Source organism: Pelophylax lessonae, assembly GCF_965119305.1.
Source record: "Pelophylax lessonae genome assembly, chromosome: 2".
NCBI classification, from domain to species: Eukaryota; Metazoa; Chordata; class Amphibia; order Anura; family Ranidae; genus Pelophylax; species Pelophylax lessonae.
The window spans coordinates 299,799,854-299,827,305 of NC_138769.1; the positions used below are offsets into that span (position 1 = coordinate 299,799,854).

Here is a 27,452-nt window from a genome sequence, read left to right on the forward strand (position 1 = left end):
GTACCAGTTTTTTTAAAAACTTAAATTGATGGCAGCACAATAAACAAAGAAGGGCTGATAGGACATTTTGGAACAAATTAGGTTATTTAACAACAGGTCAGTAACATGACTGGGCAAAAAAAAGCACCATAGAGAGTCAGAGTATTTCAGAAGTAAAAGATGGGCAGAGGTTCAAAAGCGGAGTCTAAAAACTGTCAAACAGGTTCAGAAAAATGTTCAACGTAAAATTGCAAATACTTTTAAAAATAGCATAATCTACAGTACATAATATCAAAAGATTCTGAGAATCTGGAGAAATCTCTGTGCACAAGGGACTAACCCGAAACACAATACAGTAGTGGATGCTTGTGATCTTCTGGCCCTCAGACAGGACTGCATAAAAAACCGGCATGATTCTGTGATGGAAATCACTGCATGGGCTCAGGAATACTTCCAAAAATCACTGTCTGTGAACACGGTTCACCGTGCCATCCAAAAGTGCAATGTAAAGCTCTATCATGCAAAGAAGAAGCCATATCTGAACATGATCCTGAAATGCTGCCATCATCTCTGGGCCAAAGCGCATTTCAAATGGTCTGTTGCAAAGAGGAAACTGTTCTGCAGTCAGATGAATCAAACTTTGACAATATTTTTGGCAACTTTGGGAGCCGTGTCCTCCAAACTAAAGAGGAGAGAGACCTTACAGTTTTTTTATCAGCTCTCAGTTCCAAAGCCTGCATTTCTGATACTATGGTAGTGCATTAGTGCTCTTGGAATGGGCAGCTTTCACATCTGGAAGGTCATAATTAATGCTAAAAGATATAAAAGAGGGAATGCTACACTGTGATAAACATGGCCCTGTCCCAACATTTTTTTAGAGCTGTTGCTGCCATCTATTTCAAAATGCCCTTATCTCCCTTGTGCCCCCCCAGCAACTTTGGCTGTCAGGAGTGAAAAGAAACACCCAGTACATTAGAGTATGGAGATCATAGGTCTCAAAAACCTTTCTCCCATGTGAGAGTGTTAGTGCTTGGATACTGGCTGCTCTTAGACCCAACACTGTCATCCTGCACAAGCACTGTCATCCTGCACAGGCAAAGCACAGATTCACAAAAAAATTAGTGAGGGACCCAATGCAGCTAATTTAAAATTGCACACTGTACATAGAGGACTCACCTCCAGGAGATATAGGATGCATTAACCTGTTCATCTGAACATTCCAATGTCTGACATTTGTACTGGCTTGGTGAAGTTTCCTTTGTGCCACCTGCATTTAACATACAGAAATACAGTTTTACACAAAATACCTATCTGAATAATAAATGCCTATCTGTTGTTTTCTATTTCACTTAAAGTGGTTGTAAACCGCAGACATGAAATATGAACAAAGCATATCCCTCTATAGTGAGTACTTGTCTCATTTAGGAGCAATAAGTGTAATTTCCTGCCTGCTACTTGGTTTCTCTGCTATCTGCGTGAGTCACTTCTGACAAGTTTTCCAGACACCAAGAGAAAAAAAAAGGTGACGGGAGGGAGCTCCAGCACACAGACTGTGATGGACAGCCTCAGCTCTGTTTATCTGTCCTTTATGAAGTAGGTGTGTCCCTTCCCTCCAATCAGCTCTCAGAGCTCTCCTCTCCTCTGCATCACCATCACTTTAAGCAGTCAAATTAAAGTGGTTCTAAAGGAATAATGTTTTTTTTTTTTTATCTCAATGCATTTTATGCATTAATGTAAAAAATTGAATTAATGTAAAAAACCTTTTGGCTGGGTGCAGCTCCCCCACCCACCCTTATACTTGCGTAAGCCCTATCTCAATCCAGCGATGTGCATGAGAGCAGCGGATCTCCCGGTTATCTCTCTCTCTTCATTAGCTCACATAGCAGAGGGAGCCATTGAGGAGAGAGTGGGGGGCAGGGCCGAGCTGCGCTGTGTGTGAACAGACAATGTTCATTCACAGGAGCGTGGCTCTGGAGTGAGCCTGCTCGAGGGCCCCCATAGCAAAGGCTTGCTATTGGGGGCACTCAGCGGGGGGAGGAGCCAGGAATCCGTAAAAAAAAAAGAAGAGGATTGGGGCTGCTCTGTGCAAAACCATTGCACAGAGCAGGTAAGTATAATGTTATTTATTTTTTTTAAATATAGTCCCAACCTTTACAATCACTTTCATTTGCTTTATTTTTATCTTTAGACCATAAGAGTAATGCAATCTTTAAGGCATTTGTTCACTTTAAGTGGGTTTTGAAATTCTATATAAATATATGGTAATGCAAAACCTACTTGAAGCAGGTCAAATGCAAGCCAGACAGACTGCAGGTCAAATGCACCTGTCAATTTACTATGAATGATCTTAGAAGCAACTTAAACTGATGGCAAACTGATGCCATCAACACAAACCCCAAAGCCCATCGACACAGGCTCTTACTCTGAAATGAAATGGTATGTAAAACCTGCACACTACACATATGCAATGTTAACATTGGCCAGTCTCATTTCAGAGTAGAAGAAAATAGTTATTACCCTTAAAAGGGCATAGAAAGGCTGACAAACAGTTTTCCCTTATCAAGGATCCAAGAATTGGAAGTTTAAGGGCTCATTCACACCACATCGGCAGAAAAACTGATGGAAAAAAAGGTGCAGATGCCACTTGCAGAGACAAGAGTTTACATCAGTTGTCATGCGCGTTTTAGTGAAAATCTGCATGTGATATTAGTGTTGTGGTTTGAACAGGGCACATAGAGAACAATTTGTTTTCTTTGTGACCTTGCAGAAAACGTCTCTGCACCATCGTGTAAACAAGGCCTGAACGTCTTGACCTTCTTAACTATTAAGAATCTTCATGGACTACACACCTGTACATCTCTGTCAGCTCTTTGTCTGTTTTCCCTTACATCTTCAAGCTGTTGCTGTGCCTCGTGTAGTTCTTTGTTCTTTATCTCCATTTCTTGTTGTAGCTCTTGTTTTTCCCTTTGCGCTTTCTCTACAAACTGTGCCTGCTCTTCCTGCATTCTAAGAAGGACTTGTAGTTTATCCTCTTCTTGCATAAGCAGTCTGTCAGGGGGGAATGGGGCAATAAACATCAGAAAATAAATATAGAAAAAAAGTATATACTCTACATCACAATACAGTACTACGACCAGAAATACCTTGACAGAAAATATGTCCCCATATCCCTGAAATAACCTGTCCTTCCCTGCAGTCAAATTGGTAAAAATAGTGGGTCTCAAGTGTCTATTATATTGCTTAATATAGTGGGTCTCAAGTGCAGGCCCTGACATGTCCCGAGGGCCCCCTAATAGCTGTTTTTTTATATTTGCTATTGGTTTTTATTTTTATTTTGGGGGGGGGGGGGGGAGGGTAATCTGCAGATATGGATACTTATACTTTTATTTCCTATGTTTTAACCACTTCCCACCCAGCCTATTGACAAATGATGGCTAGGTGGGACTTTTGTTGTTCCGGGTGGATGTCATATGACGTCCTCCTGGAACACGTCTTCCTGCTGGATGATCTGTCACCAGCTGTGTCCACCGGACACAGCAGATGACAGATCACTGTACCTGGCCACTGCAGATGCCATGTGTTTGCTGTGACCAATCACAACGGATCACATGACCATTGTAAACAATGAATGGCCTCTTTTCATGCCATCCATTGTGTACAACTGTGTTGCTAACTGATTGGTGAAAGTGATCACATGGTAGAGACTGGCCTAATCACAGCCTATCTGTACCATGTGATTCACTGTGGCCAATCACAGCTGATCACAAGAAACTGAATGAACCAGTTTCATACAATAAAAATGGTTGCTTATACCAGTGAAATTCAGTGGTATAAGCAATCATAGTGTGAAAAAAAAAATCCTGATCACTTCCTCAGAGTAGTACAATATTACTATGGTAACACTGTATTGCTCTGGTCACAGTGTGTTAAAAAAAAAAAAGAAAACGTAATAAAAAAGAAAAACATTTTTAAAAAATATATATTTTTTATTTTTACATACTTTCACCAGTCAGTGTCCCTGATTACTGCCACACCAGTTATATGATGATGCTGTACTGCACTAGTGACATTATTCATTTTTCAAAGCATTGTGACAAAAAAATACAACTTCAAAAACCCTGCCATGCCTCTTACTAAATATGTAGGACTGTTTACTTTACAAAAAGGGGGCTATGTACTGTCCTGGCATTTTTGGGCCTCAAGAAAGCCCGTCAGTAAAGCAGGAATGATCCATTTTCAGATATACTGTATATACCATATTTTGTGGACTCTATAACTTAGATAGCAGTTACTCTATGGCTCTCACTGGGATGTATATGTTACAGCCATAGAGTAACTGCTGTAGAGTAACTGCTATCGTACTGTAACACTTTTCTTAAGGCATATACCAGGGGAGTACATTCATTTACGTAATACCATCCTCTGGCCACCTGTTTATAATGTTCAGAAGTCTTGTTACCAACTTTATAATACTCAGTGCAGTATCACGAGGCACGAGGACTGGCTACATTGGATCAATCTTCAGACTTACTGCATTAAATCTTGCTTTGAGTCCACTTTAGGCTGAGTTTTTTTTGGCATTTATGGTTCAGATTGGATTCCCTCTCAGACATCTTGCATCTGCTATATGCCAATTATGATAAGTGATGCCTTATTGACACACCGTATGAGCTATATGTCAGAGATTGTTATGTTTATTTTCCATGCCGTATGGTTCAGCTCTATTATATTATGGTCTTTTTGGCATCACTGGTCACCTTTTGGCTCTCAGTACAGTCTGGGTGTTAAGCGCAGGAGGACGGTGCTTCTTTTTTAGTTTGCGCCGGTCTTCTTGGGTGCTTTACTCATTGACTGGGCTTTATGGCGCTCCTCTCATTATATAGGTATTGATATTTGGATGTATGCACTAATATTTTTCATTTACTACTATCATAGGTGTTTGACTGCAGTATGCATATGGTGTGTTTGTGTTTTTAACGACTACGTAGTCTATTTTGGTGGCAAGGTGGAAGGTCTTATATATTTTTTATTACCATTTGTTCCCTTTTTGATTTAATAAATTTGATTCATTGTTTATATTAGGAACTTTGTTGGTCAATTTTTGGAAAATGTGCTAATCTATACCTCGGTTACTCTGGATATTATGGCGCTTTAGGGCATTTTCTTTCTCAATGTCCTTTTTCATTTGTGATTAACCACTTGAGCCCCGGAAGATTTTACCCCCTTCCTGACCAGGGCCTATTTTGCGATTCGGCACTGCGTGAATTTAACGGACAATTGCGCGGTCCTGCGACGCTGTACCTAAACGAATTTGACATCCTTTTTTTCACACAAACAGAGCTTTCTTTTGGTGGTATTTGATCACCTGTGCAATTTTTTGATCATGCGCTATAAACAAAAAAAGAGCGTCAATTTTGCAAAAATAACAATATTTTTCACATTTTTTTATTTGAAATTCCCCCCAAAAAATTTAAAAATCAAAATTTTTTAACATTTTCGGCCAATTCGTTTTATGCTACATATGTTTGGTAAAAAAAAAAAAAAGAAAAAAAAAAATCGCACAAAGCGTATTTTGATTGGTTTGCGCAAAAGTTATAGTGTTTACTAACAAAGGGAAAGATTTTTGTCATTTTTGTTGTTTTTTTTTAACGCGTAATGGTGGCGATCTGTGATTTTTTTGCGGTACTGCGACATTGCGGCGGACAGATTGGACCCTTGACTGACATTTTTGACACTTTTGGGGTTACCAGTGATATTTCTACAGTAATCAGTGCTATACATATGCACGGTTACTGTAAAATTACACTGGCAGTGAAGGGGTTAACTTTTTTTGAGAGGGAGGGGTGGTGTGTGTCCCTAGGGGCGTGATTCTAACTGCGATTGGCTGTGGCTTGAGTTGTAGGAACAGTGATCAACGGTCCTACATAGTAGAACCGTATAATCACTATTCCTACACCGGGGAGAATGACAGACGGCTTGTTTACATCAGCCGCCTGCCTTTCTCCCTCTGCACCGACGATCTCTGAGTGACCGCCGGTCACACGCGCGGGGGGGGGGGGGGTCCGTGACCGCGTGGGTACGTGCCTCCGGGGGCGCGCGCTTGCTCCCTAGACCCTCACAGGCTTGCGACGTACTACGTCGCTTTGCCTGTGAGGGGCTGACCGCCGCAGTAAATATTTGTGTGGCGGGCGGCAAGCGGTCAAATACCACCAATAGAAAGCTCTATTTGTGTGAAAAAAAATAACAAAATTATGGGTACAGTGTTGTCATTCAAAATGCGACAGTGCTGAAAATTGGCCTAGGCAAGAAGGGAGTGAAAGGGCCCAGTATTGAAGTGGTTAATTAGGTAGAATAGCAAAAAGTTGGAAGATAGTCTTTGCTGGGAGACAGGTTTTCTTCAAATGGCAAAGATTTTAAAAAGGTTTATACTGTATAGTATGAGTACAGTATAATATTAGGCACAATCTGTTCCTATGACAGTGAGAGTGCAACTTTACAAAGAATTATGCCCAGGGTTGTAAGATTAAAAAAAAGCTTGATATAGTATGGGTTTTGATGTACAGTGGTGATCGAACGTTTGCTCACCACAGGTAAAAATTTGTATTAATGTGCATAAAGAAGCCAAGGTAAAATGGAAAAATCTCCAAAAGGCATCAAATTACAGATTAGACATTCTTATAATAGGTCAACAAAAGTTAGATTTTATTTCCATCATTTACACTTTCAAAATAACAGAAAACAAAAAAATTGGCGTCTGCAAAAGTTTGGGCACCCTGCAGAGTTAATATCTTGTACTGCCCCCTTTGGCAAGTATCACAGCTTGTAAACGCTTTTTGTAGCCAGCCAAGAGTCTTTCAATTCTTGTTTGAGGTATCTTTGCCCATTCTTCCTTACAAAAGTCTTCCATTTCTTTCAGATTTCTGGGCTGTCTGTCACACACTGCTCTTTTTAAGGTCTATCCATAGATTTTCAATTATGTTGAGGTCAGGAGATTGTGAAGGCAATGGCAAAACCTTCAGTTTACTCCTCTTGATGTAATCCCCTGTGGATTTTGAGGTGTGTTTAGGATTATTATCCATTTGTAGAAGCCATCCTCTCTTTAACTTCATCTTTTTCACAGATGGCATCAAGTTACCATCCAAAATTTGCTGAAATTTTATTGAATCAATCTTTCCTTCTACTCGTGAGATGTTCCCTGTGCCACTGGCTGCAATACAACCCCAAAGCATGATTGATCCACCCCTATGCTTAACAGTTGGACAGAGGTTCTTTTCATTAAATTCTGTGCCCCTTCTTCTCCAAAACGTACCTTTGCTCATTCCAGCCAAAAAGTTTAATTTTAACCTCATCGGTCCACAGAACTTGTTTCCAAAATGCATCAGGCTTGTCTATATGTTCATTTGCAAAGTTCAAACGCTGATTTTTGTGGTGAAGACGTAGAAGAGGTTTTCTTCTGATGACTCTTCCATGAAGACCATATTTGTACAAGTATCTCTTTATAGTGGAATAGTGTACCACAACTCCATTGTCTGCCAGATCTTTCTGGAGGGATCTTGCAGTCAAACGTGGGTTTTGAATAGTTTTTCTCACAATCCTGCGAGCTGTTCTGTCTGATATTTTTCTTGGTCTTCCAGATCTTGCTGTTCCTGATGACTGCCATTTCTTAATTATATTCCGAACAGAGGATATTGACATCTGAAAACGCTTTGCTATCTTCTTATAGCCTTCTCCAGCTTTGTGAGCATCAACTATTTTCAGTTTCAGTTTTCTAGACAACTGCTTAGAAGATCCCATGGTGCTGATTGTTGGGGCAAGGTCAGATGAGTCTGGGCATTTAAAACCTTTGAGATTGACATCACCTGGTCTTCCCAGAGGATGATTGAGAACAATCCATGACACTGGCAGGTCTCAGCCTTGCAAAGGGGGCAGTGCATGCTATAAATTCTGCAGGGTGCCCAAACTTTTGCAGAAGCCATTTTTTTGTTTTCTGTAATTTTAAAAGTGTCGATGGTGGAAATAAAATCTAACTTTTGTTGACATAATATAAGAATGTCCTAATCTGTAATTTGATGCCTTTTGGAGATTTTTCCATCGTTCCTTGGCTTCTTTATGCACATTAATACAAATTTTTACCTGGGGTGCCCAAACTTTCGATCACCACTGTACATTAGCATAGTTATTGCACCACTCCTTCTGCACGATGGCTAAAACAAAGTCTCCAACTATTATTTTAAAATTGTAGTTTTCTAAGAGCACAAAAAGGAGAGCATCTAAAGTGGGCACTGCAGGAAATACGCTTTAGTAAGGGATGTTTGAAAATCTTTTTGCACAAAAAAAATTGTAGGCATTGCACAAGTCCACCCTATACTAACAAAGCAATGCACCCACTTAGGTTAGTGTCTAGTATTCAGCATAGAATAACTAAAATATCTGTTTTTAATGTATTTTTCTGTGCTTTCATAAATTGTGTGAAAATAGATCTTAAAGGGAAATAGGTATTACATACATCTGAAGGTAATGCAGGCTGCACAAGATGCCTAGAACTTTTACTATCCAACTATATTAGCCTAGCTTGTTTTGGTGCCAAACCCAAAATCATCTTCCGGTTCTATAATGGGCAAAAAGAGAATGCTCAATGGACAAGGGGAAGGAGAGTGTGTGGCTCTAAGGGTAGACCTTAGTTCCAAAGTTAGGCCCTTAGTGAAAGAGGCACATATCAGCTGCAGCATCTGTCAGTCTCTCATAGACCTTTAAAGGCTGCTGGCAGGGGTCTGGACAGTGCATCTATGCATTCTGCTCACACCTTATCACTGCAGAATCATGCACCTGCCTAAGCATCCAGTGTGTAATTCCAGTCAAAAATTATATATGTCAAATAATAGTATGTTAAATATCTTTAATATTATTCATTTTCTGGCAAGCTGATTGTCTAGCTTAGAATGTTTTATCTAAGCTAGACAATCAGTTTCTTCCTGTTCTTCACCGACAACGCTATCTCCCTTTATCTGAATTTGCCAAGCTGTCTTTCACTTCCTGAAACTGTTGTTGGTCTTTCTTAGACAGGCATGGCTAGTCCTGACCAGCCCCACCCCCATCCCTCATATCCTTCACAAAACATGATCTCCTTCTGTCTTCATAGCCTCATTTTGGCTAGCAGCTTCTCCTGAGAGAGAGAGGGCAGACGTTGGTAGTATGTTATGCTCACTACCCATGGGTAATGCAGCACATAACACACACACACACCGAGGTAAAATTGTACGATTTTCGGCTAGTGTGTACACAACTTTCAGCAGCCGATGCCGACATTTCCAACGAAAAAAAAACGGAGGGACAAACACCAAAATTTTTATCGTCTGTCCCCAGATGACCAATTTTCTTTTAATGTGTATGCAGTACGTCCGCAAAAATCGGATACGAAAGACCACGCATGATCTGAAGTTGCTGACAACCCGGAAGTCTAGGAACAAATGTCCTAAAAAAAAAAAAAAAATTGGACGAGAAATTTCTTGAACATTTTGCACTGTCAACTAAAAACGGTTATGACCGCTGAGCATGAGAGAGAAAAATCGGAGGATATTTAGTCCGATTTTCGTCAAGTGTGTACGAGCCTTAAGGAACGTGCCCAGCTGCTGTGGACTAATGACACGCCCGGCTGCTGTGAACGACGGAGGGAGCTGGGGAAGAAATGTCACATGACCAGCGCAATATTTGAAAGAAATAAGGTACAAAAACATTTTGGAAGAATACAGATCAATTTCTATTACTCATTACATGTGAATATTGAGTTTTAGTGTGGTTGCCTGTACTATTCCTTTAAATACCAAAAATGTTTATATTAACTGCACAGTTTTTAAATTAGAAGTCAACTAAGCACTACTGGCATCTAATGTGGAAACATGTGAAATGTAATTTGATGAACAACCCTCTCTGTGAAATACAAAAAAAAAAAATGTGTAGAGTGATGCTAGTGATAATTTACTTTGCCTGTGCATGTCTGTACTCCTCTTCATCGTGACGTGCTTTGATTTCTTGAGCCAAAGCTTCCTGCAAGCGATCCTGCAGCTGTTCCAGCTCCTGAATCCTTTGTTTCTGGCGCAAAGCCTCCATCTCTTTCTGCTGCATCTCTGCCTGCATAGAAGCACGTGCCTTGTGGAAAAATGACATAACAGTGAGCATTTAAAAAGCAGTGGAACTCATTTATAAAAAATGACAACATTTTTTTGAAAAGATCTGTGTTGCTTGTTATTTCTTTGTTCTCTCCCTTCTTTTATCTTTCTATCTATTCTGTTTTTCTCTACTACCAGGGCTTTGCCTTACGATTTAATAAGGCTGTGAGCCCTGATGTTTTCTCTGTTCAATGATTTGTACTATGGAGTACACGTGCAACCTATTGGCTCCTTCAATGAATGAAAGAAAACTCTACACTATATTTTGCCTAGCCTTTACTTTTTGCCTAGCCTTTACTTTGGGATGAACTGCAATGCCACTGTTTGGACTCTAGTCTACTCATGTTGGATGTTATTCTTTGTTCACTCTCCACTGTTTTTTATAATGCATTCCAGGGTTCTGGGTGCTGTAATGTTTGATGTGATACTTCTTGATACATAACTCTTTAATAAAAATGATTGAAAGTAAAATATCTGTGTTGCGAAAAAGCAACAAATCAAAGACTCCAAAGACATGCTAGTAGGTTAATTGGATCCAGTATACAAAAATTGGCCCTACTGTGTATGTATGTGAGTTAGGGACCTTAGATTGTAAGCTCCTTGAGGGCAGGGACTGATATGAATGTACAATGTACAGTGGGTACGGAAAGTATTCAGACCCCCTTAAATTTTTCACTCTTTGTTATATTGCAGCCATTTGCTAAAATCATTTAAGTTCATTCTTCTTCCTCATGAATGTACACATAGCACCCCATACTGGCAGAAAAACACAGAATTGTTGACTTTGTTGCAGATTTATTAAAAAAGAAAAACTGAAATATCACATGGTCCTAAGTATTCAGACCCTTTGCTGTGACACTCATATATTTAACTCAGGTGCTTTCCATTTCTTCTGATCATCCTTGAGATGGTTCTATGTGGTGCTATGTGTACATTCATGAGGAAGAAGAATGAACTTAAATGATTTTAGCAAATGACTGCAATATAACAAAGAGTGAAAAATTTAAGGGGGTCTGAATACTTTCCGTACCCACTGTATATGTAAAAGCGCTGCGTAAATTGACAGCACTATACAAGTACCTGAAATAAATAAATAAATAAAAATCAGATTCTTCCTTTTATTTTCAAACACAACAATTTAAAAATATGGTGTTTTTGCATTGAGAAATATAGGCTCACTAAGAATTCTTCCCTTAGATGCTTTCATACATGAAACAGTAGGAAATCACAAATATTGGAAACAAATATGGTGGATAAAAAATAGAAACAAAGACCATGAAATGTAAAACTTTGTATTAACTCCCTTACGACAGAAAGTGGAAATTATCAGTTTACTGAAACCAAATTTTTAGCTTTTTTGATAAAAAAAAAGTAAATAAAAAAAAAAGATAAATTAGGTCCATCCAGGAATGGAAGTAGGGTCACAGGAGCACAGGGATGTCAAATACTCAAAATGTAAAAATGGGGAAGCCTTTTGTCAAGAGCAGAAGCAGTCTCCAAAAATACAAGAGAAGAGAAACACAGAAGCACCTCTAAGTGCATACTGTAAGTTATTTATTGTAAAATAAATATATAAAAGCAACTCACAATTAAGATTAAAACAGGCACATCAATAGTCCATCTCCGATGAGGCAAGATCAGACATTCTGTTGGTAGATCAAATACTATTTGAGCTGTGGCTCATCTAGATCCCGCAATCCGGCTGTGTATGGAGGAGAACTGGGATAAAAGGGCTGGAACGCTCGTGGAACATGGCATCTGGCGTATCGCAATGCACTTCTGAGCATGGGCACTGAGAATGACCTACCAACAGCGCGGGTGTCTGATATTGCCTCACTGGAGATGGACTTATGATATACCTGTTTTATTCTTAAAAAAGTTGCCTTAATATATTTCTTTTACAATAAATAACCAACAGTGTGCACTTAAGAGGCGCTTCTGTGTTTCTCTTCTCTTGCATCATTTGAGATGATCATGCGTGTAAAACTTGTGTAAAAATCTTTTTATGAGCAGAAAAAAATGGATTTTTGTCTTACCGTAAAATCCTTTTCTCTGGGGTTCACTGACAGACACAGCTTCAATTCTTCAGACCATTGGCTATTATACTGTCACTATTCAGGAGTAGGACTAGGCAGAAACCTTTTTGGTTACGCCAGTGGGGCAGTCCCAAAGGGTATACCATCACTTCCTGCTGTATGACTTCCAGTTTGTAACAAGCAGTGTCAGAAGAACAAATAACTCAAACCTAAAAGAGGGGCGGGTGCTGTGTCTGTCAGTGAACCTCAGAGAAAAACGGAATTTTTGTAAAATCTTACCTGTAAAATTCCTTTCTCTGAGTCCTCCGACAGTCGCCGCCTCTTCATATTCGTCACATATGGGGTATTAGACTTTGCTCCGAAGGAGTAGCTAGGCAACAGAATATGTTAACAATAAAGCTTTTAACATATCCCACCCTCAAGGGGTGGTCCCCTCAGTCAATACCCTCCTACTTCCTGAAACCATATCTCAGTTTTAGTGGAATAGCAGTAGAGTATACAACCAAACCCCAAAAGAGGGGCGGGGGCGGCGACTGTCGGAGGACTCAGAGAAAGGAATTTTACAGGTAAGATTTTACAAAAATTCCGTTTTCTCTTACGTCCTCCGACAGTCGCCGCCTCTTCATATTCGTCACATATGGGGACGTCCCAAAGCAGTGCAAACATGAGGGGTGGGAAATGCATCCGCGCCGAAAAGGCAACGCAGTCTCCGCATCAAAGAAAGGAACCTTACCAAAGGAAGGAAACCAGCTGGGCAACAGGAAAAACAAGTGCTCAACAGGAGCAACAACCCAGGAAAAGACAAAAAAAACAGGGGATACAAAACTTATCCCAACAGCCAGGAGTCCCCAACAAGGGACCCTAGGGAACAGCCGCACTAAGAACCTTGCGGCCAAAGGAAGCATCCGCCGATGCCTGAACATCTACTTTGTAGAATTTTGTGAACGTGTGTACGGTCGACCAGGTCGCCGCCTTACACACCTGGGCTACAGAAGCCCCATGACGACAGGCCCAAGACGTACTCAAAGATCTAGTAGAGTGCGCCTTCACAGGCACAGGGGGAACCTTCCCCTGCAAAGCATAGGCCTGTTCAATGGTCTGCCTGATCCATTTGGCGATGGTAGAGGCCGAAGCCGCCATGCCCTTCCGAGGACCCTCTGGAAGAACAAACAAGGAGTCCGTCTTTCGAAAAGACTCAGTCGATTTAAGGTAAACCCTTATCGCCCGAACAACATCCAGAGAATGCAATCTCACCTCCTTTGGATGTTTAGGCTTCGCGCACAATGAAGGCAAGACAATATCCTCATTAAGATGGAATTCCGAAACTCGTTTCGGAAGAAACAAAGGATTAGGTCGCAAGACCACCTTATCCAAATGAATAACCAGGTACGGAGACTTGCAGGACAAAGCCGCTAGCTCCGACACTCTGCGAGCCGAAGTGATCGCCACCAAAAAGGCGACCTTTTTGGACAAAATAGACAACGAGATCTCCCTGATCTGTTCAAAAGGAGCACGTTGTAACACAGATAGAACGAGATTCAAGTCCCAAGGGGGCAGAGGATCCCGCCTAGGGGGGACCAGATGCCGCACACCCTGAACAAAGGTGCCAACCAAGGAGTTGGAAGCCACGGGACGTTGAAACAGAACGGCCAGCGCAGACACCTGACCCTTTATCGTAGCCAGCGCCAAACGCTGATCAACACCCGTTTGAAGGAAAGACAGCACACGGGAAACCGAGTACGTGCGGGGTGAAAACCCCCTGGACTCACACCAGGCAAAATAGGCCTTCCAAGTACGGTAATAAACCTTCCCGGAGGAAGACTTCCTCGCGTTGATTAAAGTATGAACGACCTCTGGAGAGAGACCCCTCTCCTTCAGGACCTCGGTCTCAGCAGCCAGGCCGTCAAAGCCAGCGACTGTAAAGCAGGATGGTATATCGGTCCTTGAGACAGTAGATCGTCTCGAAGAGGCAGACGCCACGGGGCGTCGACCGCCAGATTCACGAGGTCTGCGTACCAGGACCGGCGAGGCCAGTCCGGTGCCACAAGAATCACCGTGCTGCGTTCCGAGTGTAACCTGCGAAGGAACCTGGACAGCAACTGAATCGGTGGAAACGCGTACATCAGCCTGTACTGATGCCACGGGGCCACTAACGCGTCCGACGCGTCTGCCCGAGGGTCGCGCGTCCTTGCCACGAACCTCTTCACCTTGTTGTTGAGACGAGACGCGAACAGGTCCACATCTGGAAGACCCCACTTCGCGCACAACATCTGGAAGACAGCCGGATGGAGAGACCATTCCCCCTGATCCAGGGTCTGGCGACTCAGATAGTCCGCCTGCCAGTTCTCCACCCCCGGAATGTGAACCGCCGTTATCGCCGGGACATGAGTCTCGGCCCAAGACAGAATGTCGGCCACTTCTCGAGCCGCTCGGGCACTCCTGGTGCCCCCTTGATGGTTGATGTAGGCCACCGCCGTGGCATTGTCCGTCTGCACCCGAACCGGGCAGCCCTGCAGCCGGTCCGTCCAGCGATGAAGACAGAGACTTATCGCACGCAATTCCAGAATGTTGATCGGAAGGGAAGACTCCCCCTCCGACCAAGTCCCCTGGGCGGACAGAACGCCCAGAACTCCACCCCAGCCCGACAGGCTGGCATCCGTGGTGATTACCGTCCACGAGATCGGACGAAACGACTTGCCCCCGGACACCAACGGGGACTGGAGCCACCACAGAAGGTTTCCTCTGGTGCGATGACTCAACGAGATTTGAAGATCCAGAGATTGAGGTCGCCCGTCCCACCTGGACAGGATCTCCGCTTGGAGACCCCACGTGTGAAACTGGGCGAATGGAATCGCCTCGAAGGCCGAGACCATCAATCCCAGACATCTCATACACGTCCGCAGAGACGAGTGCGGAACGTCCCTTAGGGACCTGACTTCCTCCTGGAGAGTCCTGAGCTTGTCTTCCGGCAGGAAGACCTTCGCCTGCACCGAGTCCAGAATCATTCCCAGATAGGGAAGACGAACAGACGGACTCAGTGTCGACTTTGGAAAATTTATCGTCCAACCAAACTCCTGCAGAGTTTGCATCGTGACAGACAGGTCCTTCTCCAGACCCTGGCTGGTCGCAGACCGAACCAGAATGTCGTCCAGATAGCCCAGGACAGAAACGCCCTGGGCCCTCAATAATGCCAGAACCGGTGCAAGCACCTTGGTGAAGACCCGCGGAGCCGAGGCGAGACCAAAGGGCAACGCCACGAACTGGTAGTGATCCTCCGCAATGGCAAATCGAAGGTACCTCTGATGACCCTCGAATATGGGGATGTGAAGGTACGCATCCTTCAAATCGATGGAGGCCATGAATTCCCCCGGAACCAGGGCAGCCACCACCGACCGCAGGGATTCCATGCGGAACTTGCGAACCCGCACAGAGCGGTTCAGAGCCTTCAAGTCCAGAATCGGACGAACCTTGCCCTCCTTTCTGGGCACGGTGAACAGATTGGAATAAAACCCCCGAAACCTGTCCCGATGAGGCACCGGAACCACCACTCCCTGAGCCCTCAGGTCCCGCACCGCCAGGTGCAGGTCCCGCAAGCGCTCCGGAGACAGTTGAAGATCTGAGGGAAAAAATCTGCTCTCCGGCCGAGAGAGAAACTCGATCTTGTAACCAGATCGAACGATTTCCTGAACCCATCTGTCCCGCACACGGGCCAACCAGGGCTGAAGAAAACCGAGCAAGCGTCCCCCCACCCCAAAACTGGGTGAGGGCGCCCCTTCAGGCCGAACTGTTATGGGCTGCAGGTCCGGATTGGCCGGACTTCTGTTTACCAGACCAGGGCTTCTTCTGAGAGCCTTGACCTTTGAACGGTTTGCCCTTGTAGTGCGGCCGAAAGGCACGAAAGGACCCCTGAGGGGGCCGAAAATTAGCATGCTTCTTCCCAGAAGCCCCCTTAGCCTTGGGGAAATGGGGCAAGAGAGTGCTCTTACCCCCGGTGATCCCCTTAATCAACACATCCAGGGACTCCCCAAAAAGGCGAGACCCATCATAAGGCAGATTGGCTAAGGTCTTACGTGAAGATTGGTCCACCGACCAACATTTTAACCAAATCAGGCGGCGAGACAACACCGCCACGCTGTGCACACGTGCAGCCAACGGAATCAGGTCCAGGTCCGCATCACACAGATACATGACACCCTGGTGGATTTGATCCACCATATCCAGGGTCGCCGGCGAGGCCGAGTCGGCCACTAGGACGCGCCTAAGCATCTGCGTCCAACTTGCGATCGCCTGGGCCGCCATGAGAGAAGCAAACAGAGCCTTAAGCATAGAACCCGTAACAGAATAAGTATGACGGGCAAGAGACTCCAGTCTCCTATCCGTGGCATCACGGAAAACAGGGGAATCCTCTGCAGGAATCGCAGTGGCTTTGTTCAAAACCGCAATTGCATGATCCACTGGTGGAGGCACACACCACATTTCATCAGTGGAATGCGAAAAAGGATAACGCAACTTGAATCTACTTGGTACCGCAAAAGGTTTGCGCAGATTGCGCCATTGATCCTTAACAGCGCGCTGAAAATCATCATTGCAGGGAAAAACCTGCGGCGTCCTGCGTTTCCTCTGCGTCCCATAAGCCGCCAAGGCAGCGGGGGGACACACTTCGTCCTGCAAACGCAGCGTTTGCTTAATGGAAGCAATCAACTCATCCATGATTGCAAGCTCTTCAGGCGAGCCAGGGGGAGAATTATCAACCCCCTCAACTTCAGCCTCCACCTCAGACCCCACTAGATCAAGAGAGGAGCGGGACCCCGATAAGGAGGCCCCTGCCATAACAGCCCCATCACCTTCACCCTCAGAATCAGAGGAAAGAGCAACTCTGGGCCTTTTAGTAGATTGAGCAGCCACCAGCATTTGCACCTGAGCAGCAAGGCCAGCCACAATAGTGGCTAAATCCCCCCCTGGGGGGGAAACAGCGGTCCCCTGGCTTTCCACCAATACTGTAGGAAATTTGCCCTCCTGAGAATCCATTGCCCCTGTAATGCCAGACAACCAAGGGTTAACTGCCCCTTTTAAGCAAGCGCGGCAAGCGCAGCCCACCGCACCACACTCAAGCACAATGAGCCCCCCACAGGGAATATGCAAACTGAACACAGGCAATGGATAGCAAGAACAGAAGGATAAAACCTGAGGAGACCCTCGCCGCTGCTGCTGCCTCGATCGGTGTTCCTGGAAAGAGGAAGTGATGCTGCCAGGGCGCTCTATGTAAACCTATGGAGGCTACAAGAAAATGGCCGCCATGCATGTAAACCATGCGGCCGGAGCGGGTGTAGGCAAAATGGCGTCGTTTGGCGCCGAAACCGCCGCTCCACAGTGCATTAAAACACACACATTACATTCCAATAACAGAATACATGTCAGATCGCCGCAGCGATCGCTGTATATGCCCAAACATGCCAAAAAAACATGCCCCACAGCACACAGCTTCTCACACTGACCAGTCTGACACACACAGTGTCATACAGCTCCCCCCCCCCCTTGCAGCCCACAGCATGCAGCCGAGAGATAGGGAGACAAGCAGTGTGAATAGAGGCAGGTTACACAGTCCCAGACTGACACCCCCCCAGACAGACAGGTCCCCACATAAATACACTTACCTCACATGGCGTGGGGGACCCGCACAGGCGAACAAGCCGCTGCACATGAGGCAGGGAGAGTCGCAATTCAAGACGCACAAAATGGGGGTTAAGAAACCGCACAGCGTCCAGTGAGGTAGCCACCTCACCAATCATCCCTGCACCGAACAGGGATGGGTCGTTCACTATGCCAGGAGCGTTACCTGGCTGAACGCTCGATGGCAGACTGGGAAGCCACTGACCCACGACCTGCGACCAGGGGGATCAGCCCGAGACCCAGTCCGCATGATCCTCTTCATCCGAAGAACTAACTAACGCTGACAAAATAACAGCTAAGTAAAGGTAGAGAGAAAACTCAAACAAAATTTTAAAAAGAAGAAAGAGTCTGGGACAGAAAATCCCAGCACAGAGAGAGCCAGCCACTCCTGACAAGCTAGACATTAAAACTGAGATATGGTTGCAGGAAGTAGGAGGGTATTGACTGAGGGGACCACCCCTTGAGGGTGGGATATGTTAAAAGCTTTATTGTTAACATATTCTGTTGCCTAGCTACTCCTTCGGAGCAAAGTCTAATACCCCATATGTGACGAATATGAAGAGGCGGCGACTGTCGGAGGACGTAAGAGAAAAGATTTTACGGTAAGACAAAAATCCAGTTTTCTCTTTCGTTCACTGACAGACACAGCTTCAATTCTTTAGACCATTGGGATGTCCCAAAGCAGTGTCAACATGAGGGGTGGGAAAAAACACAGCAAACACAGAATTCCCAACAAGGCTAAACATAGCCAACCAGATAACAACAGGAGCTCAACTAAGAACAACTGGAGCTCACTACTAGAAAAAAATTTCACCCTCAAGAAGCGGAAGCCTCTGCAACTGCAGTCTGCAAAACTTTGCGGCCAAACCCTGCATCCAAAGACGCAAATACATCCACCTTATAAAAACTTTGTGAATGTGTGTACAGACGACCATGTAGCCGCCTTGCACACCTGAACCACTGAAGCCTGATGACGGAAAGCCCAGGAGGCACTATGCACCCTCGTAGAATGTGCTTTAACAGGGAAAGGAGATTGATTAGGCCTGCACCACCGTCCACCTGATCCACTTAGAAATGGCCGCAGCAGATGCGGCCTGCCCCTTACGAGGTCCATCCATAAGAACAAAGAATCCTAATCGGTTCAGTCACCGCCAGGTAGACCCGGATCGCCTGTACCACATCTAAGGAATGTAAGGCAATTTCCTTAGGATGTTTAGGCTTAGGACATAGGGACGGTAGCACAATTTCTTCATTCAAGTGAAACCCAGAGACAACCTTAGGAAGGAACACCTGACAGGGTCGTACCACCGCTTTGTCCCTATGAATCACCAAGTAAGGTGACCGACGAGACAATGCAGCCAACTCCGACACGCAAAGTGCGGAAGTAATAGCCACTTTGCATGGTTGCGCTATTCTTTTTTAATATACATGTTGCTTGGTCCATAGCTGCACCGGCTTTAGATATACATGTTCAGGGCTTGCTCCCCCAATTTTTTGCTTGTTTATTATGTATTCAGTCTGACCAGACTTCTGTGGTTGAGCATCCCACCCCCCACACACACCTGTACTCTATCAGAGTCCACCATCAAGTAGATACAGGAGGAGTCCTTTGTAGTGCATTAGCACATCCATCCCAGCAAGGAGTGTTGTCTCCAAGGGTTGGAGAGGCTGGATTCACCCCTTTTCTATGGATAGTGTAGGACCCACTGATAATGGGGTACTTTGACGCAGTGGTGGGCTTGAGCACGATATGGCCATATGGTGGGACTAAACCCCCATTTTTATTTATGGATTGTCTCCATATTTAATAGTCATTTCTTTTGCATGGTTGCGCTATTCTTTTTTAATATACATGTTGCTTGGTCCATAGCTGCACCGGCTTTAGATATACATGTTCAGGGCTTGCTCCCCCAATTTTTTGCTTGTTTATTATGTATTCAGTCTGACCAGACTTCTGTGGTTGAGCATCCCACCCCCCACACACACCTGTACTCTATCAGAGTCCACCATCAAGTAGATACAGGAGGAATCCTTTGTAGTGCATTAGCATATCCATCCCAGCAAGGAGTGTTGTCTCCAAGGGTTGGAGAGGCTGGATTCACCCCTTTTCTATGGATAGTGTAGGACCCACTGATAATGGGGTACTTTGACGCAGTGGTGGGCTTGAGCACGATATGGCCATATGGTGGGACTAAACCCCCATTTTTATTTATGGATTGTCTCCATATTTAATAGTCATTTCTTTTGCATGGTTGCGCTATTCTTTTTTAATATACAATAGCCACTAAGAAAGCCACCTTCTGCGACAGAGTGAGTAGATACATTTCCCGACTATTTTCAAAGGGAGGCCTTTGAAGCACAGACAGAACCAAATTGAGATCCCATGGAGGTACCAGGGATCGCACCGGAGGAGCCAGATGGAGAATTCCCTGCATAAAAGTGTGAACCAAAGACTTCGCCACCAACGGCCTTTGGAAAAAAATGGCCAAGGCGAAAATCTGGCCCTTGACGGTGCCCAGGGCTAAACGTTGATCTACACCCCATTGTAAAAACTCTAACAGGTGAGACACAGAAAAGGAGCTGGGAGAAACTCCCAAGACTCACACCAAGTAATGTACGCCTTTCAAACTCTATGATAAACCTCCCTAGAAGTAGATTTCCTAGCCTTCAACAGCATAGGAATTAATAACTGACAGCCCTCTGTATTTCAGCACCTGGCTTTTAATAGCCACGTCGTTAAAGCCAGCGACCATAAAGCAGGATGAAAGATTGGTCCCTTAGACCAAAGATCTTCCTTGAGAGGAAGTTTCCAAGGGACTTCTGCTACCAGCCTTATCAGGCCTGCGTACCAAGACCGACGAGGCCAGTCTGGTGCCACCAGAATGACTGGAATTCCTTCTACCTCGATTTTGGGTAACAGTCTCCACAGAAGTTGTATTGGAGGAAAGGCGTAAATTAGACAATACTGACCCCAAGGGGTCACCAGTGCGTCTGCGGCGTCGGTCAGAGGATCCCGAGACTGACACAAACCTCTGCACCTTCCTTTTGAGACGGGAAGCCAGCAGGTCCACATCGGGGGTCCCCCCTGAAGACACATTTGATGGAAAACCTCCGGGTGAAGAGACCATTCTCCCAGATCCAACGTCTGCTGACTGAGACAGTCCCCATGCCAATTCTACACCCCCGGAATGTGCACAGCAAAGAGGGCCGGAAAATTTTGTTCTGCCCACCTCAAGATGCCGGCCACTTCCCAGTGCCCCCTTGATGAATGACATATGCCACAGCCGTAACATTGTCCGATTGTATCCGTACAGGGCGCCCCTGCAGGCGATTTGTCCGCTGAGACAAAGTCTGATCGCCCGAATTTCCAGGATGTTGATCGGCAACCTGCACTCCTCCTGAGTCTAGACACCTTGGGCCAAACACACCCTCAAGACACCTCCCCATCCGGACAGACTGGCATCCCTGGTGATTACAGTCCAATACAGCGGAAGAAAGGATTTTCCCAGACGGAGGGCTGGGGAGCAAAGCCACCATAGGAGAAACTCCTTTGAACCTCGTTTCAACTGAATCAGACTGTCCAGTGAGAGCAGATCCTTGTTCCATTTGATCAAAATCTCACTTTGCAAAGGTCTGGTGTGGAACTGCGCAAACGGAACCGCCTCTTGGTGGAGACCATCAGACCCAGCACTTGCATGCAGCCAAACAGCCTCCTGTAGCTTCAGCAGTTTTGTTTGAGGAAGAAACACCCAGGCTGATGCTGAGTCCAGTGTCAGATCTAAGTAGTCCAGCTTTGTGGACGGAGACAGCCAATTTCTGAAAATTCAGTGTCCACCCAAACTCCTGCAGAGTTTACACCGCAAGTCAGCTTTTAGAGCCGAGGAAGACTCTGCACGCAGAAACAGATTGTGCAGGTAACCCAGTACCGCGAGCCCCTTCTGCGGTAACAAGGCCAGAACTGGGGCCAAAACCTTTGTGAACACTCGAGAACCTGGGGTGAGACTAAAGGGTAACGCCACAAATTAAAAGTGCTCCTCCCCCACGGCAAAACAAAGAAAACGCCGATGCCGGACATATATTGGAGCAAGCCTCCTTGAAATCTATAGAAGTCAGCAGATCTCCTTGATGAAGGAAAGCTACGACTGTGCGGATGGATTCCATCCGAAATTTCTGAACCCGCACAAAGTGGTTCAGAGCCTTGAGATCCAAAATTGAACAAACCTTGCCAACCTTCCTGGGAACTGTAAACAGATTTGAATAAAAACCCTGGAAACGTTCTGACTCTGGAACCGGCACAATAACTCTATGTGCTAACAGTTTCTGCACTGCTCCGTAAAGGCCCTGTAGCCACTCTGGAGACAGGTGTAGGTTGGAAGGAAATAACCTTGCTGGAGGCAAGGACCAAAACTCAATCTTGTAACCGAACCGAATAAGTTTGTGGACACATTTTGTCCTGAATGAGCAAGGTCCACGGATCTCGAAAGAAGCAAAGACATTCCCCCACCCCAGACGCGGGTAAGGGCGCCCCTTCAGGCTGGAGAAGGCTTGTCTTTGGAACAAGAAGCACTCACTTAGGACTTACCATTCCAGGGTCTCTTGGAGCCTAGCGTAAAGTTACAGGTGGATCTTGAGCCCTTTTCCTGCAAGCCAGCCGGACGAAAGGGCCGCTTGTGAGCCAAAAAGAAGGGACCCTGCTTACGGTGAGGTTCCTTGCCCTTAGCAGCCTGTGGAAGCAAAGTACTCTTGCCTCCTGTAAGGCCCTTAATGGTCTCTTCCATAGAGGCACCGAATAAATGGTCACCTACAAAAGGGAAGATCAGTCAGTACCTTTTTAGAATCCTGATCAGCTGACCAGTACTTCAACGAGATCATGCGGCAAGGATCACCGTCGTCACAGAAACCCTGCCAGCCAGGGGGGCTGCATCTAGGGAAATATACTGTAACCCTTGGATCAACTGGTGCAAAACCTTAACCCATTCCGCTAAGTTCTGGGATACCAAGGTGATAGCAAACACCGGTCTTAAAATTGAACCAGCCACAGCGAAAAGTTACGGGACCAGAGCCTCAGCTCTTTTGTCCACTGGGTCCTTAAAAGACGGGGAATCTTCCACCGGCAAAAGTGTGGTCTTATTCAGCCTGGAAACCTGAGAGTCCACTGATGGTGGAACCATCAGTTTCTTCAGAAGAGACTACTCAAAGGGATATCTTCTAGCAAAACGCTTCGGTATTCCAACCATGCATTTCGGGGAACCCCACTGACTAGTGACAATCTCGTCAAAATAGGCAGGAAAGGGAATAACCTTATTCCCCTTGGAAGATTTGCGGAAGCCAAATTGCACTGGCGTCGCCGACTCAGCAGCAGCTTAGTCCTCCAACTTTAAAGTTTCCCACACTGATACAATCAGGACCTCCACCAGCGTTATTTCATGCATGGCTGCAGAGGAGGAGGACTCGTCCTCACTATTAGAGCACTCAGCGTGTGCGGACAAATCCACCTCAGAATCTGAGGAAGCAGAGGATACAGATGAAGGTGGGGAGCACTTCTTGCCAGGTCCCCTTTGCAGGGCCATATCCACTTTGGCTACTAGTGACTGCAGGGCTGCTGTCATGGCTGCCAGGGCAGACTGAGACCCAGAGGGTTCCGCAGCTTCCAGGAGTGGATCGGATAGTGAAACAAGCTCCCCAGGCTCCACTGCTCAGCAAAGAAAAAAACTTTTTTTTTTAAATGGGGGGCCCCTATCCCCTGTGCGCCGCCGCTACATCAGTCATCCCTTTTAAATACATCTTCAAATAATTTGATTCTCCTACATATACGTTCACACAGAGACACGTGCAGCCTCCTCTTAGGCATCCTCGCTGGAGCCACATTGGTGAAGATTCACACCCTCAGGGACCTAGGGGTGCATACTTCGGCACTCAGCACAGCGGAACCCCTCTTTTCTCTTACTCTTACCAGCAGTGACTCTCTTGTCACATTTCAAGCAACCTACAGGTACGAAACTTTTATATCCAGATTTCTTCTACAGGTATAACATTTAATATTTGAAATATACTGAAACTGACATAATTTGTTATGCAATCAATTTATACAATATCTACTATGTTATGCAGGAAATCACAAAACCTCCCCACTTCCCAGACCCCTGAAGAAAGGCCTGCGTGCCTGAAACGCGTTGGGTGGGAGGATTTCCTTCAAGAAACCAACATATACCTTTGAGTATATGCATCATTATTTCTTTCAAATTATTTGTGTTACCATACCTTTTTTGTTCTCTATATCATTTATGTAATACCTCAGATCCATTGAGATCTATTTTAAACTTGTTAATAAAAATATTTTTACTTTTACACATCTGTGGAAGTGTGTTTGCCGTTAAAGTCCCACACCCTAGGGGGACCCCCCATTTTTTGCTGTGGCACTACAAGACGCAGCGCAACCGTGGTGCTGTATACTGCAAGGAAGGATAATGTACCCACTGAGCCTCACCACCCAAGCTGGAAAGCACTAAAATGATCTGCCACACTGCTGGTAAGAGGACGCAGAAACGCTGACCTGACACTAGAGGCCCCCACAGCCTCAGCACTGTCTCAGACTACAGGAAAATGGCCGCCAATGCAAGTCTATGGGGAAACCAAAAACATGGCCGCTGAACTACGGAAACCTGGTCCCCCGAACCGAGAATCACAGACCATGGAAAAAGGGCAGTACCACGTGGCGCTGCACGGAACCCTTGACCCCACTGGAACCCAGGGAAAAAATTTACAGACCCCAGGAGGGGACCCCCCCGCAGCACCCAGGTACAGACACCCCTAACAGGGACTGACAGCGGCATCACCCACCGTTCCTCCAGCACTGCACAATGTAGCCCCCCTACGCAATTTCACCCATGCCCACAAACAGGGGCCGGGGGGGTGGTCCCAGAGGAAAGGAAGGGGGACACTACTCACCATGCCATGGTCACTAGGTGGGCGCCACTCCCAGCAGCCCACCGCACCATCTTGGAATGGGGGTACTGCGGCCTGAGGTATGCTGCGACTCTGTACGTGACTGCTGTCGTGACCAGTGCTATGCGACCGCGCAAGGTGTTTCACTCGCTGGTCAGCCCCCGTCCAGTGGGGCTATGTCGCGGCCAGCTTGGCGAAGAGCTAGTAGTTGGGTCGTGCTCGCAGGCCAGACTGGAGAGACCGTAAGGATCTAGAATATCCTGTGTGTCGCTGTTGATTGTAGTTCTCACAGGAACAGTTGATTGTAGTTCACATAGGAAAAAATGCCAGGATCCCAGATTCCAGCAGAGAGCCAGGTTCTTACTCCTGAACTTGGCAGAAAAAACTTGAAGTCCTACAGCAGGAAGTGATCATATACCCTCTGGGACTGTCCCAGGAGCATAACCAAAAAGGTTTCCCCCTAGTCCTACTCCTGAAGAGTGAAAGTGTAATACCCAATGGTCTGACGAATTGAAGCTGTGACTGTCAGTGAACAAAAAGAGAAATTACTTTTCTATGCTAATAAAATACACTGGGTGCCAATTGAACATAAGACTGCAGCAGGTCTTGCTGTTGCATAAACAGCTTTGAGGAGTGGTAGATGTTTCAAGGACAGATTGTTTATCAACACCCACTAATCCACTTCCCTCACTCACCTCCTCTGCCTCTTTTAGCTTTCCTGCCAGCAGTCGCTGCATCTCTTCTTGCTGTTCTCTTTGCCTGTGCTGTTCTTGTATCATGGCTTCTTCTGCCTTTTTTTGTGCCTCCCTCAGCTGCTCCAATTCCTTTTGCTGTCTTTCTCTTTCACTCTGAAGTTCTGCCAGTCGCTGCAACTCTTGCTCTCGAGCAAGTCTGCGTTGTTCCCGTTGCTCCCTCTGCTCCCTACGCCTACTTTGCAGCTCACGATGTAAAGAGACAGAGCCGGACTGCTGGAGACGAATAGCTGCCTGGATAGCTGGAGTAGTACAGACATAAAAGGTATTGCCCAAAGCATCACTCAGAAAAGCTACCAATTCAAACTCATAACTGTCCTGTTTAAGAGCAGAACCTTTTTTTGTGCTGGCTGTTATTTTATTAGCCAGAAAGCCCTGTGTGTTTTTTTTAAACTGGTTTCACATTGCCACTAAGGGCCTCACTTACCTGATATCAGGAGTAAGCTGCACCAATCATCTCCTTTTCTATTGAGAGCACCCTGGCTGCACACTGAGGTTCTCTCGTTAAACAGAGGGATTGCAGTTGATGGTGCCTAGTTCTGAGGTCAGGAGTGTCAAGTTCTTTGTAAACCGGGGGAATAAAAGCTACTGATCCGTGGGCCACCACTTTTAACACTTTGGGGCTTAAGGTGGATAAACACTATGAGAAAATTGGAAGACAAATTCTGTACGAGGAACAATCATTTGGATTTTTGTATAATGTGTACACAATTTTTGACATCCGATTCAGACATTAAAAGCGATACATTTCCCAAAGAACAAACTCCAAAATTTTTCTCATATGTGAACAGAACTAGCAATTTTTGTTTAATGTGTACATTTTTTGTATGGTTGGTTTTCGCATAAGAAAAATCGGATAAATAAGACTGCACATGATCAGAAACAATAAACATATGAGACTTTTAGTACAATCCTCGACCTCGGTTTCGACCTGCTGTGAAACATTGAGGAAAACGAAAGACGATTATTTGCCTAATTTTATTATAGTGTGTACCCAGCTTAAGTCAATAAACCATAGAAAAAAAAATTGAGAACAATAGTGGACTGTCAATATCAACAAATCAGACCTTTACTTCTATGCAAACATTAACAATTATGGTTGGTCACAGTGCAACAAATTCTAGGATATTTCATTTTCTTTTCGTTTTTAATGGACCATGTTGCATTACTGGTAATACATTAGAACTGACATTAAAAAAAAAAAAAAACATAGATCATTCTGTAAACCTTTAACCACTTCTGGTCCGGAATGATTTAACCTCCTAATGACAAGGCCTTTTGCGATACGGTACTGCGTTAATTTAACTGACAATTGCGCGGCCATGTGACGCTGTACCCAAATAAAATTGATGTCTTTTTTTCCTACAAATAGAGCTTTCTTTTGGTGGTATTTGTTCACCTCTGTGATTTTTATTTTTTGCTTTAAAAACAAAGAAAGAGCGACAATTCTGAAAAAAAAAAAAATATATTTTTTTTTTACTTTCTGCTATATAAAATTCCCAATAAAACAAAATTTAAAAATCATATTTTTTCATTATTTTAGGCCAAGTTGTATTCTGCTACATATTTTTGGTAAAAAAAAAAGCTCAATAAGTGCATATTAATTGGTTTGCGCAAAAGTTTTCGCATCTACAAACTAGGGGAAAGATTTATGTCATTTTTATTTATTTATTTTTTTTACTAAGTAATGGAGGCGATCAGCGGTTTTTAGTGGGACTGCGACATTGCGGCGGACAGATCAGACACCTAGCTGACATTTTTTACACTTTTGTGGGGACCAGTGAGTGACATTACTACAGTAATCTGTGCTACAAATATGCACTGTTACTGTACTGACACTGGCAGGGAAGGGGTTAACACAAGGGGCGATCAAAGGTTTAAATGTGTCCCTAGTGGGGGCTTTC

At 45.0% G+C, this 27,452-nt stretch overlaps 1 protein-coding gene across 1 annotated transcript in view; it reads right to left on the reverse strand.

The window, feature by feature from the left end:
• Nucleotides 1-27,452, reverse strand: part of DEF6 (DEF6 guanine nucleotide exchange factor) — a 171,721-nt gene that overhangs the window by 9,201 nt on the left and 135,068 nt on the right. Inside the window, exons 7-10 of the mRNA XM_082247381.1 lie at nt 25,492-25,790; nt 9,959-10,125; nt 2,829-3,027; nt 1,156-1,246 (exon numbers count right to left, since the gene is read on the reverse strand). Of these exons, the coding sequence (XP_082103507.1) occupies nt 1,156-1,246; nt 2,829-3,027; nt 9,959-10,125; nt 25,492-25,790 (756 nt within the window). The remainder of the gene's footprint in view (nt 1-1,155; nt 1,247-2,828; nt 3,028-9,958; nt 10,126-25,491; nt 25,791-27,452) is intronic.